General features: G+C 59.1%; 6 protein-coding genes across 6 annotated transcripts; 3 read left to right on the top strand and 3 right to left on the bottom strand.

Annotated features, from left to right (window-relative positions):
- Positions 1-251: 251 nt before the first annotated feature.
- Positions 252-3,450, top strand: C8A04DRAFT_29281 (cleavage factor two protein 2; the record flags this gene model as incomplete). Its single annotated transcript, XM_062780954.1, has 2 exons — positions 252-397; positions 477-3,450. 2 exons carry the CDS (start codon positions 252-254, stop codon positions 3,448-3,450), a joined length of 3,120 nt encoding a protein of 1,039 aa, XP_062636425.1.
- A 195-nt stretch (positions 3,451-3,645) lies between these two features.
- C8A04DRAFT_12717 (bola protein) lies at positions 3,646-4,257 on the bottom strand (the record flags this gene model as incomplete). Its single annotated transcript, XM_062777432.1, has 2 exons — positions 3,646-3,899; positions 4,167-4,257. The coding sequence occupies 2 exons, from the start codon at positions 4,255-4,257 to the stop codon at positions 3,646-3,648; spliced, it is 345 nt and encodes a 114-aa protein (XP_062636424.1).
- A 329-nt stretch (positions 4,258-4,586) lies between these two features.
- Positions 4,587-5,632, top strand: C8A04DRAFT_12734 (GTP cyclohydrolase 1 type 2/Nif3; the record flags this gene model as incomplete). The annotated part of the gene is made up of 3 exons (XM_062777439.1): positions 4,587-4,648; positions 4,711-4,880; positions 4,953-5,632. 3 exons carry the CDS (start codon positions 4,587-4,589, stop codon positions 5,630-5,632), a joined length of 912 nt encoding a protein of 303 aa, XP_062636423.1.
- A 77-nt stretch (positions 5,633-5,709) lies between these two features.
- On the bottom strand, positions 5,710-6,790 carry C8A04DRAFT_37777 (Vps51/Vps67-domain-containing protein; the record flags this gene model as incomplete). The annotated part of the gene is made up of 2 exons (XM_062784006.1): positions 5,710-6,093; positions 6,215-6,790. 2 exons carry the CDS (start codon positions 6,788-6,790, stop codon positions 5,710-5,712), a joined length of 960 nt encoding a protein of 319 aa, XP_062636422.1.
- A 566-nt stretch (positions 6,791-7,356) lies between these two features.
- C8A04DRAFT_12722 (uncharacterized protein) lies at positions 7,357-8,322 on the top strand (the record flags this gene model as incomplete). The annotated part of the gene is made up of 3 exons (XM_062777435.1): positions 7,357-7,589; positions 7,689-8,071; positions 8,141-8,322. 3 exons carry the CDS (start codon positions 7,357-7,359, stop codon positions 8,320-8,322), a joined length of 798 nt encoding a protein of 265 aa, XP_062636421.1.
- Positions 8,323-8,585: 263 nt separating this feature from the next.
- Positions 8,586-13,020, bottom strand: C8A04DRAFT_29276 (uncharacterized protein; the record flags this gene model as incomplete). Its single annotated transcript, XM_062780953.1, has 2 exons — positions 8,586-12,846; positions 12,902-13,020. The coding sequence occupies 2 exons, from the start codon at positions 13,018-13,020 to the stop codon at positions 8,586-8,588; spliced, it is 4,380 nt and encodes a 1,459-aa protein (XP_062636420.1).
- Positions 13,021-13,522: the final 502 nt, after the last annotated feature.

The raw sequence follows: 13,522 nt of genomic DNA, 5'->3' as shown, positions 1-13,522 counted from the left end.
TGTTCTCCAATTGACGGCCAACGACGACAAAGAGCAAATTATCCGGACACCATCCCACAGTCCATCTTCCACCACAGCTGGTCCTACCATCGCGACCATAACCAGCAACTCACCAATTCCCAAATCTCGTCCACCCGCACTCAACCCGTACCGTCGACTCTGCGCATCGCCATCCCTAAAACAAGTTATGCCTGCGCTGCGGTAGTACACGCCATCACAGCGATCGACCGACCGACCGACCTGCCGCAGCCATGTTCACCTTTAGCCCGCTGCAGGGCGCCCTCTCAGAGGCTACGGCATCACAGTCCCTGCTGGAGCTCGATGGCGGCGTCAAGGTGTTGGTAGATGTCGGCTGGGATGAGACCTTTGACGTCGAGAAGCTGCATGAGCTAGAAAAGTATGTGGCTAAGGCAGATTAGGGAAAACATAGAATTGAGAGCCGGAGCCAGAAAGAGAGAGACTAATAGAGACTTCAGGCAGATTCCCACGCTCTCGCTGATCCTGCTCACCCACGCAACCGTCGACCACCTCGGCGCATACGCCCACTGCTGCAAGAACTTCCCCCTCTTCACCCGCATCCCCGTCTACGCGACCCGGCCCGTCATCGACTTAGGCCGCACCCTAACCCAAGACCTCTACGCCTCAACCCCCCTCGCAGCGACCACAATACCACCGACTTCGCTAGCCGAAGTATCCTACTCCTACGCCCGCACAGCCTCCGCCGCGGAGCACAACCTCCTCCTACAACCGCCGACCTCCGAAGAGATCGCGCGCTACTTTTCCCTCATCCAGCCCCTTAAGTACTCCCAGCCCCACCAACCGCTCCCCTCACCCTTCTCACCACCCCTCAACGGCCTGAGCATCACCGCCTACAACTCCGGACACACCCTCGGCGGCACCATCTGGCACATCCAGCACGGCCTGGAATCCATCGTCTACGCCGTCGACTGGAACCAAGCGCGCGAAAATGTCTTCTCCGGCGCCGCTTGGCTGGGAGGCGGCCACGGCGGTGCTGGTGGTGGCGGTAGCGGCGCCGAGGTAATCGAGCAGCTGCGCAAACCAACCGCCCTAGTCTGCAGCAGCCGGACCCCCGAAGCCGCGCTCCCCCGCGCCCGCCGCGACGAGCAGCTGCTCGAGTCCATCAAGCTGTGTATCGCCCGCGGCGGGACGGTGCTGATCCCTGTGGACTCGAGCGCGCGGGTGCTGGAGCTGTCGTATCTCTTGGAACATGCCTGGCGCGCCGAGGCTGGGAAGGAGGATAGCCAGGTGTTTAAGTCGGCTAAGGTATACCTCGCCGGCCGCAGTATTGGGAGCACGATGCGCAATGCGAGGAGTATGCTGGAGTGGATGGACGATAGCATCGTGCGGGAGTTTGAGGCCGTCGCTGGGGGCACTCGCGCTGGACACGGTGCTGGTGGTGGGGGTGGAAGTAAAGGCGGCGGCGGGGGAGGGGTTGGACCGTTTGATTTCAAGTATGTCCGGCTGTTGGAGCGGAAAGCGCAGGTGGAGCGGGTTTTGCAGCAAGTGGCCGAGGGGGCTGGGGGCGCCGAGCCCAGCGGCGGGCGGGTGATCATTGCGACGGATTCGAGTGCGGAGTGGGGGTTTTCGAAGGACGTGATGCGGGCGATCGCGGGGGATCCTAGGAATCTGGTTGTTCTCACGGAGAAGCCGAACTTGAACGCGACGAAGCCGTCGATCGCCCGGACGCTGTGGGAGTGGTGGAAGGAGAGGAAGGACGGGGTCGCGGTTGAGCAGACCAGCAGTGGCGATACGTTTGAGCAGGTCTACGGAGGCGGGCGGGAACTGGAGGTCGCGGATGCCAGCCGCCAGGCACTGGAGGGGAGTGAGCTTGATATCTACCAGCAGTGGCTCGCGACACAACGACAGCTGCAAGCAACACTCCAGAGCGGCGGTGGTACAGCCCTGGAGTCAGCCGCCGACGTCGTGGACGACGCGTCAGAAACAACAACAGAATCCGAAGAGTCCGAGACAGAACAGCAGGGCAAGGCCCTGAATGTATCAGCAACCATCGGCCAAGCTAGCCGCAAGAAGGTGGTACTCAAAGACGAAGACTTGGGCATCACCATCCTGTTCAAGAAGAAGGGCGTCTACGACTTCGACGTCCGCGGCAAAAAGGGCCGCGAGCGCATGTTCCCCACCGTCGTGCGGCGGAAGCGCAACGACGAGTTCGGCGAGCTGATCCGCCCTGAAGAGTACCTCCGCGCCGAGGAGCGCGAGGACGCCGATGGGCCGGATGAGCAGGGGCAAGAGAACAACCGACAGGAGCAGGGCCTGGGCAAGAAGCGCAAGTTTGACGACGTCGGCGCGGCCAGCAAGCGCCAGACGAAATCGCGGGCTGTGTCTGATGAGCCGGACGGTCATCGTAGCGGTAAACATCACAATAAGGCGGCACACTCGGACGGTCAGGCGGGCAGCGAGCGGGACGAGCTGGACGAGTTGGACGATGTGGAAGATGAAGACAGCGGTGTTGTCGGCCCGGCCAAGCTGGTTACTCGGTCGGGGACGGTCTCGGTGCAGCTGCGCATCGCCTTTGTCGACTTTTCTGGTCTGCACGACAAGCGCAGTCTGCACATGCTGATCCCGCTCATCCAGCCGCGGAAGCTGATCTTGGTTGCGGGCGCTGAGGACGAGACGCTGGCGCTTGCGGCTGACTGTAAGAAACTGCTTGGCTCGCAGCTTGTTACGGAGGGATCGTCGGCAGGAGCAACATCCCAGGGCGTGATCGACGTGTTCACACCAGCAGTCGGGGCTACCGTCAACGCATCAGTCGACACCAACGCCTGGGTCGTCAAGCTCGCCGAGCCATTCGTCAAGCGTCTCAAGTGGCAGACGGTGCGGGGTTTGGGCATTGTGACGGTTACCGGGTTGTTACTACCAGGCGGGGACATCGCGATCCAAGATTCCGACGCGATAAAGAGTGACGGTCAGACCACCGCCGCCGACAACGACGACGACGCGGACGAGACAGCGTCGCATAAACGCCAGAAACTCGAAGGCGGCACCCCGTCGTCGTCTACCCCGGCCGCTACAGACGACAACGCACTAGTCACCACCAAAGGAGACACAACCAACGCCAAACCCTCCCTACCAACCCTCGACGTCCTCCCAACAACATCCTCCCTCTCCACATCCACAACCGCCCGCTCGGCCGCCCAACCCCTTCACGTCGGCGACTTGCGTCTGGCCGATCTACGACGGGCGATGTTATCCGCCGGACACCGGGCCGAGTTTCGTGGGGAGGGCACGCTGTTGATTGATGGGAGTGTGGCGGTGCGGAAGACGGGGATGGGTAGGGTTGAGGTGGAGAGTGTTGGGTGGCCTTTTGCTTCGTCTGGCTCAGGAGCTGGGGCTGGGGCTGGGGGATTGGGGACGTTTTATGAGGTAAGGAGGAAGATTTATGAGGGGTTGGCTGTTGTTGCCGGGGCGTGAGTACTTATTTAGGAGCCTAGGTATTGGGGGTTGAGATGGCTATGTAGCGTTATGATGAGGATGTGAACTTGATCTTGACCCCTTTACTCAGTTTTTGAGTCTATCTGTGAATCTCCTTGGCTGAGAGACAATATAAACCCCATCCTATATTCACACAACGAACCATCTTCCCTTCTACACCCACCCCCAAATACACTACGCCGTCGTCCCCTCCACCCTCCCCCCCTCAGTCCCATCCAAAGGCGGCCCCTCCACCCCTTCACTACTACTCTCTTCCTTCTGCTTATCCCTCGCATACTCTTCCGGCGTCTGACACCTCGCACTCCACGCATGGATCTGGGCTATCTCGTCGCGCAGTGCGGTATTGACGAGTCGGTGTCGCTTGAGGGAGGTTTTGCCGGTGAATTGGGGGGAGATTATGAGGGAGGTGAAGGCTTGGCCGCAGCCTCCTGTTTGTATTCGTATTTGTCAGTATGCTTTTGGGGGGATTTTGAGAGGGGGGAGAAGGGGAAAGTGGGGAGTGTGTCTTTTGTTGGTGAAGGGGAATATGTGTGAGTTGTGGTTGTTTGTGGCTTGTTTGTTTAGGAGGGGGTGGTATTTTTGTTTATTTTGTTGTGATAGATGGTGATGGTGATACACCAAGAGATAGATACACCAACAACCGACCATCGCAGGCTCGGATATTCCGGCCATGAAATGACGTCAGAAAAACATACCCGACATATCCTGAATCTCAACATGTGTCGCCTGGAGCCGCTCGACCAGAGCGGCCCGTAATGTGTCTTCGGTGATGGCGGACTGTGCCATTTTTGGGGGGCGCGTATTTTTATTTTATTTTATTTTGGTTCTCAGCGGGAGATGTCGCGATGGTGAGTGAGAATGAATGGTGAGCGGATCAGATAACGAAATGCCCCCCCGCTGTGCTTGGCGTGCAGGTGATTATCAGGGTTAGGGTTTAGTATGTGTTCTCCGATGTTACATACAAAGCAGTACTTTTACTGTGCACTCACTCAACCCCACCAACAACACTCACACAAGCTCCAATGACCTTCACACCTACTCTACTGAGGACTGCCACAGCTGCATCTGCCCGATTCATCCGCCCTCTGGCATCCACTCGGCCCTACTCCCTCGCCATGGACCCGTCATTACGCAGTCCGCCATTTACGCAGCGGGTCGTCAAGGCCATGCGGGCTCTGTATGTTACGTGTATTCGTGTTTACATGGAGGCTAAATTTCGGATACGCTAACTCGCCAAAGGTATCCCGAGGAACTGGCCGACCGGGCATGGGATAACGTCGGGCTGCTGCAGGAAAACATTGCCCCGGCTGAGGGTAGTGTACCGGCGCGGGTGCTGCTCACTAACGATTTGACGCTGCGGGTGGCTGAGGAGGCGATCCAGAAGAAGGCGTCGGTTATTATCAGTTATCGTATGTTTTGTCACTCATTAAATGTCGACTTTCTTTTTAGACATTTATGAAAGTTTCAAAGCTAATGATTAGACCCCTTCATCTTCCGCGGCCTCAAATCCATCACCCTCAACGACCCCCACCAGCGCATCGTCCTGCGTCTAGCCCAGCACAACATTGCCGTCTACAGCCCGCACACCGCCGCCGACGCAGTCCTCGGCGGCGTCAACGACTGGCTCGTCGACATCCTCAAGTCGGCCATGTACTCCAATGTCCCCAATGTCAACACAACTGTCACGGTGGTCCAACCCGCCAAAGGCCCCGCACCAGCCGGGTTCGAAGGCGCCGGGTACGGCCGACTAGTCCGGCTTGGCACAGACACCGAGCTGGACACGATCCTGAAGACGTATGCGGCGCGCCTGGGGATGCGGCATGTCCTGCTCGCTCGGCCGAGGGGTGGTTCCCAACGTGATATTTCCTCCAAGATCCGCACCGTCGCCATCTGTGCAGGGTCCGGGGCCGACGTGCTACAGAGCGTGACGGACCAGGCGGACTTGATCATCACGGGGGAGATGTCGCATCATGCGGCGCTGCGGTTGACGATGCTGGGGAAGTATGTGTTGACGGTATTTCATAGCAATTCGGAGAGGGGATTCCTAAGGGAGGTGTTGCAGCCGCAGTTGTTGGGGGTGTTGGAGAAAGAGGAGAAGGGGGTGGAGGTGGTGGTGAGCGAGGAGGACGAGGATCCGTTTGAGATTTGGGGGCCCGAGTAGACAGACGTAACAGCCCAAACTGCATACAACAAACGATCAAGATGGTATCTCGGTATGCTCCCAGCGTTGTGCGTCCTTCAACTAGGACTCCTCCCACTCTCACTCTCCCCACTCGACCGCCCATCCCGCAGTATAGCATCCCCCTCATCCATCAACACGCCCACATCATCCCCCCCAACCCCCAGTTCCCTCCACCTTACCAACAACCTCCTCGGCGCCTCCCACTCCGTCTTGGCCTCGTCCACCTTCCCCTCATCCATCAACCGCCTCAACCGCTCCGGCACCTGCAGCACCTCCCTGGCCAACTCCCTCGTCCGCTCAACCTTTTCTCTCTTCCGTTTCTCCTCATCACTCTCCTCCTTTTTCGCCGCTTCCACCCTCTCCACCTCAGCCCTCAACTCCTCCCTCAACGCAGCCGCCCGTTTATAAATCCCCTCCACCACCCCCTCCAACGTTCCCCCCTGCACCAACAAATCCACCACTTCCTGATGCCCCCCCCCCCCTCCCCCCCCCCCCCCCCCCCCCCCCCAACCCCCCCCCTCCTCCTCCTCCTCCTCCTCCTATCCCCAACCCAGCCCCTACCCCCCCGCTGCTTGTGTTCGTATCCCCCGCAGAACCAGCAGCCCTCATCCGCCGAATTGTCTCCGTAGCCGCAATCAGCTTACTATAATTATCATACACCAACGCCTTGCGCTCCGCGTCCAGCGCCCGCATCTCGCCCAATACACGGGTATATGTGCGTAACAATTCGGCGAGGGAACTGGTGCGGAGGAGGTGGGACACGTAGGTGGGGGCGTCGAAGGTTGGGGTGTCGAGTTCGGAGGTCGATGGGTTTAGTATTGTAGTTGCCCCAGTTTCGGGGTTGGGGCTGGTTGGAGGGTCGGTGATTTCGACGGTTGGGGGGAGGGGGGGTGTGGAGGGGTTGTTGCGGAGGTTGTAGTACTCGCGGAGGGCGGCGCGGCTGGCGCGTTTGGATTGGGGGGCGGTCGATGAGGAGGATGATGTGTCTTTTGAGTTGAAGGTTGGGTTGGAGTTGGGGTTGGGAGAGCCGGCGGTGGAGTTATCGAGGCTGGGTCGGGAAGAGGAGGTGGGGGTTATGGAGGAGTTGGTGCGGCGCAGTGGCCCGGAGGGGTCTCGGGGGGTGGCGATTGTTGACATGGTGATGTTTTTGTTGGGTTGTCTGTGGTTTGGTGTGTTTTCTTGAAGGTTGGAATGTTACAGGGGAAGCTGTGCTGGAGCTGCTAATGTGGTGAAGTTGCACTGTGGGGCGGACCCTGTGGGCCGTGCTAGCGCTGCAGGGGCCCAGCAGGGGTATTATTCCAGGCCATTCAACATTTAACTCCAGAGTCCAGAGGTAACTGATGACTTCAAAGTTCCACAAGATAAAATGTACGTTAACATTGCGAGTTAAGTTTATTTTGAACTTTGGTGATATAACTTTTGAAACTGACAAAAATTACAGTTTAAAACCCAGGTTAATCCAAACACCGTGGTAGCCAACCGATTAAGGAACGCCATTTCAGTCAGGCGATTTCAGCATTCACAACTCCAAAACCGATATTCACGATCCACCAACACCTCAACACAATCCACACACAAAACCAACAACTCACCGACTTCTGTCCACAAACCCACCCAGCACATCCAAAATAAAACCAAGGACAACAACTCTCACTATAAACTCAAGAAACCCTACACAACCAAGCAAATACACAAAAAAAAACATGGACACCTCCAACCAACTCCACACCTCCCTAGCGAGCACAACCATCCCCCTCCCCTCCCTAACCTGGCTCCAAAACCTCGTCTCCTCCCGCGCCACCCCCCTTCCCCCCTTAGCCTCCCTCGTCGCTACCGCCCGCGCCCGTTTACTGGCTTCCGACCTGTGCACACCCGGTCTGCTGGACCAGGCGTATGCCGCTACTCACGCTTTGCCTGTTTCTCCTTCTGGGCCTGGGTCCGTTCCTTCTGGTTCGGGTGCGGGTGGTGCTGGGTTAGCCGGTGGGAGAGGTGGTGGAGGGGCCGGGAGAGGTGGAGGAGGGGGAGACCCCCCGAGGGAGACTACGCTGCCCACGGATGTAGCGGTGCAGGTGTTGGATATTGAGGATATTTCTCGGTCGAGGTGGGAGCAGGTCGAGGAGTTGGAGGGGTTGGCGCGCGGAGAGGGGACGAGAGGGAGGGAGGTTGTGAGGTTGCCTTTGGGGAGTGAGGTTGAAGGTGAAGGTGAAGGTGAAGGTGAAGGTGAGGGCGAGCGGGGACAGACACAGCAACAACCCCAACAGCAGGGACAAGGACAAGGACAGAGACAGGGTGCGCCAGGACAGGATAGAGCGGCGACTGCCCGCCCACCAGCCAAAAACGCCATGCACAAACTCGTCCTACAAGACTGCCGCGGCCAAAAGATCTACGCCCTCGAGCTCCAACGCATCGAACGGCTCAGTATCAGCCCTACCGTTCCCACCCCTGGAACTGGCATCGGGGCTACTACTGCTGCGTACAGTAACCCAGGCAAAACACATATCGGCGAGAAGATGATTCTCCGCGCTGGGACGGTCATAGCACGCGGGGTGGTCTTGTTGGACCCGGCCAAGTGCGTTTTTCTTGGTGGGAAGGTTGAGGCGTGGCATCGAGCTTGGGTGGATGGGCGGTTGGCGAGGTTGAAGGAGGGTGCACGGGAGGAGGGGGAGTAGGACGTCCATGTTGTGGGTTGTGGGTTGTGGGTTGTTGTGGTTGGTTTATGGATTGTTTTTTTCTTTTTCTTTTTTTTGTTGACTTGATACCCTGTAAAGATCTAATTACTTCTTCACCTTAGAGGCATGTGTAGTGCATCATAAGGAGGGCACACCGATGGGGCGTATAAGCGTAGTTGCTTGTGGTTACACTGATGATTTCTTTATCTTTCTTGATTTCCCCTTTATTTCCTTTTCTTGACTTGGACCTCTACAGGTGTACACTACCCCCTCACAACCCCCCCCAAAGCCCTCCACCCCGCCGTCTCCCACGGCGCCACCATAACCGCCCTCTGCGCATCCATCGCCCGTCCCGTCCCCGCATACGCCCGTGCCAACTCCTCCGCCCCAAGATCCCCCCTCGGCGCAACGCCCTTCAGCGCCACCCGCAACGCCATCTCCGCTGCACATCTCTCTTCCTCTTCCTGACCCCCCTTGGTGCTGCTGCTGCCCAGTCCCTGTAATCCAGACCAGCCGTGCGGTAGATAAGGGTGGAACATGATATCCGCCCGGGCCTGGTCCGCTTTCGCTTTCGCCATGGCATCCGCATCTGCGCCGTCGACCCCGTCGACCACTCCCAACCCCGCAATCCCCCGTAACACCTCCCCCAACCGCGTCTGCTCCGCAGCCGACACCCCCTCATCACTCCCCCTCAAAGTCTGCAACTCCGCAACAACCGCCTCCAAACTCTCCGCATCCTCATCCAACAACGCAACCACACCCAACAACAACACAGCCGGCACATGATGCGGCACACGCTCGATGACATCAAACAACACCTCGCGGGCACGTTCCCGCGCCGATTCGTGGCCCGTGGCCCAGAGGACTTGGGCTAGTACGCAGACGACGTCTGGGTCGGATTGGGACTCGGCGAGGGCCAGGTCGAAACAGCTGACTGCGTCGTCGACACGGTGGGTGAAGTAGCGTGCTAGGCCCATGGTTACGTGGGCGCCGAGACGGACGCGCGTGCGTTCTTCCGCTGTGAGCTCACCCCCTCCCCCATTACTGTCGCCGTTGGTGTTTGGTTCGTCGTCGTCGACGGTGCTGAGTTGGATGGCTAACTCAGCCGCTTCCAGGGCCTCTTCGTTGGCGCCGACAGCGAGATGTGCCCGCGCGAGATCGGCTTTAGCAATGGCGAATCGTTTCAGCGACTCAGCCGACTCGGTGACCTCGTACTCGGCTTCAACAGCCACACACACCGTCTCCAGCGTGCGCACCGCCCGATCGTGCTCGCCGTTGCGCTCCTGGAATAGCGCTGACAGGTGGCCGTAGGCGAGTTCCCGCGGGTTGAGACCCTGCAGCTGGCTGAGGGCTAATAGGGGTTGGATCAGGGCCGTCGCGGGTAAGACGGTTGAAGAACCCTGTGAGGGGGCTTCCAGGATATGGTCGAACATGGACACCGCAAAATGCCGGCGGCTGGCGAGTGACGAGCTCTCGGCGATGTCCATGGCGTGCGTGAACAAGTTGCGAGCCTCCTTCGCGTCGCCCAGCAAGAGCGCTACCAGCCCCTGGCCGAGCCAGGCGTGGGCGTAGTCCGGATCCGCCGACTGCGCTTTCGTAAAGGCGTCGTTGGCCAGCGGGATGTCGCCCTGCGCGAGGGCTAGCGTGCCCAGGTTGGTCCAGGCGTGCGCGCCGCTCTCGTCCAGGTGTAGGCTGCGGACAAAGGCGTGTTGCGCTACGGCTGGGTTGACGGCGCCCGTGACGACCCCGAGCGCGTTCCAGAACTCGGCGTTGCCTGCCTCCAGTTCGATCGCCCGCTTGAAGCTTGCGATCGCCGCCTTGAGGTAGCTGGTTGCCTTCTTCCGCAGCCGCTGGCCCGGCAGACACATGTGCGCGCGGTGCTCGGCCCATCCCAGGTTGTAGTAGGCCACCGCCTGCGCGTGGACGTCATGGGCCGATACTTGGATGGCCCGTTTATGTGCTAGGATGGTCGCGTGGACGGCCTTTGCCAGGTCGTGGTCGACAACTGTAGTGCTCTCGTCTGTGGTGGTCCCGTTGACCCCATCCACTGCAGCAACCGTGACGAGACCCGACTCGTTCACTCCCAGCAGCTGCTCCACATTCTCCATCGGAAACTGCGAGAGCCGCCCCTGGACGCTCGAAAACAAGGAACAAGCATCCCCCACCGCCTTCCAAAAGTTAAACGTCGCCTTAATCTCCTCAGGAGCCTGCAACGCAAAGGCCAGCGTCTCCACGGCCAAGTCAACTGCTTTCCCGAAGAACCCCTTGTCCAGACTGTCTAGGGCGCTCTCCACCGTAGCCTGCATCAGAGATATAGCCACGCCCGCCTCGTCGGCGCGGTTGGCGACCACTTCGCGGTACAGCGTAATAGCCTCGTCAAAGTTCCCCAGTTCCCGGTAGACATCCGCCAGGATAAGCCGCGAGAACCACGTCTCGGCTGGCGCATTCCCGTTCACCGTGGCCGTCTCCTCCAGCTTCTGCGCATGCAACAGCGCCTTGGTCGCCGCGATATACCGCCCAGACCCGTGGTAGCTCTCGCCCAGCCCGACCCACGCGTGGTAATCCTCCGGCGCAATCCGCAGCGCCGCCTGGAACGACACGATCGCCTTGCGGTAGTCCTGCTTGTTGAGCTCTGCCACGCCCAGCGCCGCAAACGGCCAGCTGATGCCCTTGCGCTTCGACCCAGGCGGGGGCTTCACCTTCCCCGAGTCGACCACCCGCTGCGCGACCAGCTCGACCCGGTCCCAGTCGCCGTCGTCAGCAAAGGACCGCGCCAGGCGTTCGGCCGACTCGACCTCCGAGGGGGACAGCTCGACAGCCTTTTGAAAACACCGTCGTGCTCGCTTCTTGTCGCGTGCGTAGTCGGCGTAGAACTTGCCCAGGATCGTGTACGCCGGTGCATAGTTGAGGTTGCTCTTCAGCGCATCGAGGAAGTAGGCATATGCCCCCGAGCGACTCTTCCGTGCCGACTTGGAGGTATCGATGTTCCAGATACAATAGCCGACACGGTACTGCGTCTGCGCGAGGAGTTCCTTGTTGGTCTGACCCTTTTTTGTCAGCAGCGGGAGACACGCTTCCAGCTCGGCCCGGCTCGTCACAAAGTCCCCCTTCAGCGCCTTGACCCACGCCGCCTCTGTCCTCACCCGGAGGTTGTCTGGGTCGCGCTGCAGGGCCCGCTCCAAAAAGTCCACCGCTTCCGTGTAGTCCTCCTCTTCCTCGTAGATCAGCCCCACGCCAATCATGGCGCCCGTCGAGGAAGCGTCGTGCGCCAGCACGCCGTCAAACAGGCTCTTGGCTTCCTGGTGATGGCGCGGCGACTGGTAAAACACCAGCGCTGTGCCCAAGTACAGGGAGAATGCATCCTCCGTGTTCTGAAACGGCAACCCCGTCCGGGACCGCTCCGCCTTGAGGTGCTCGAGCGCCTTGCGCATCAGCTCGACGTTTGTCTCGTGGTCTTCAATGTGTTGGTAGTACTCCGCCGCTAGTCGCAACGCAAACAACGAGTCGACGCTGCTGACGCCTTCCATAATCATCAGTAGCCTGTCCTCCTCCGTTAGCGGGACATACGTCGTTGGTGCGCCGCCTGCCTCATCGTCTTCGCTCTCGTCCTCGCTTTCCGCTGCTGCATCGCCCGACGTCCCGTCTTGTTGCTGTGATGCTGATGATGATGCCTCCTTGGGGAACGGCGAGATGTCGCTCGTGAGAAACCCCATAATGACCCGGTTGAGATCACTATCCGGGAAGAAGCTGCAGTATTGCCTGAGCACCGTGACGTCCCACGCCTGAATCTCCTTGTGGTCCTGCCAGTTGATGGCAATATCCCACGCAAACTTGAACGGATGCCGAATAATCACCATATCGTTCGCCAGCTTCTGCACAATCCCCACTTCCCGCTGCTTCTGCTCCCCAGGCGGCCACGCCACCAACCGGTCATAGCAATACTGCAACAGCTTCTCCTCATACGTCCGACGAACATCGTCATCCGTGGCCCAGTCGATCAACTGACCGTACACATACCCCAGCCGACTCTGGCTGTACACCTCCCGCTTCACCTCAAGCGTCACCTCACTAACCCGCGCACCGATCCGTGTGCGTCGCTCCCCAATCAGCGTGTTGATCCGCTTCTTCTCGTCCGTCTCGACAATCTGCGCCTGTGTCTCGTACGTTTTGGCCGGATGCGGCACGCGGCCCTCTAGCGCCGGGTAGATCGGGCTGCCGGGGAGGATGAGGTCTAGTGCGTCCACCAGCTGGGCTCGCTCGCCGTGGGTTCGTGCGTGGTCGATGAACTTATCCACGACGTCCTGGCACTTGTACATCTCCTCGGCGTCCCGGAAGATCTCGGCTAGTTTGAGGGCCGCGTGCTGGTATGGCTTTAGCTTTACGCCGCCCTGGCGTTGGAATAGCTTGATGAGTCCTTGCCATGCTTGCGGGTCGTTGGGTTTTAATCCTGTCGCTGCGGTGTAGGTCTTTTCAGCCTCTTCCAGCTGGTCTAGCTTGTCTAGGGCAAAGGCGAGAAAGATGTGTCTAAACCGGCCGTCAGTTATAACGATATCACCAGATTTATGCGGATAGCTCTTACGCCTGGTAGTTTTTGGCATCTTTTTGGAAGACCTCCTCTGCGGCTGTGACAGCTTCTTTCCATTTCTGCTTTTTGATGGCTTCATTGATGCCCTTAAGCAAGGCCTTGGTGCCCGACATGGCGCCGGCCGGTGGAGAGAAAGTCCTCTTCTCTGAGTGTAATTGTAGGAGCTTGATCCGGTTCAGTTGTCGGTTGTTGGTGTCCTAGTTTTGAGTGAGAGGTTGATGAAGCTGTGTTGAGGTGGGGCCTAGGTGTTAAGCGGGGCTTTTTTGTCCTCAGGATGATGAATGGATACGAGCAACGACCATAGAACTAGGGAGGGAAAGGAGTTTAAATAGGTTTCGGTCAAAGACGGAATGACGACCTTGCACGCCCTCCGTGCTTTTAGGTTCCCGCAGTTTTCAGGGTCCAACCGCACACGCTGTCTTTGCAGTGTGGTGTAGGTAGTGTATGAGATGACATCGCCCCTAAGAACCTTAACACCAATCAGCTGCAGTCCCAGGGCCAAGGCGCTGAAGCACCCCGCCGGGCTGCTGAATCACCGACTTCCGTGGGTCTTCTTATCGGGCCCGGTTGGTTCTTATCGCAAAATTCCCCAGAAAAAAAGTCGCGACAGCATCC

The sequence above is a fragment of the Dichotomopilus funicola genome (assembly GCF_033296635.1).
Source record: "Dichotomopilus funicola strain CBS 141.50 unplaced genomic scaffold C8A04scaffold_37, whole genome shotgun sequence".
Lineage (NCBI taxonomy): Eukaryota > Fungi > Ascomycota > Sordariomycetes > Sordariales > Chaetomiaceae > Dichotomopilus > Dichotomopilus funicola.
The sequence above is the reverse complement of the archived record's forward strand: the minus strand, read 5'-3'. Positions and strand labels throughout refer to the sequence as shown.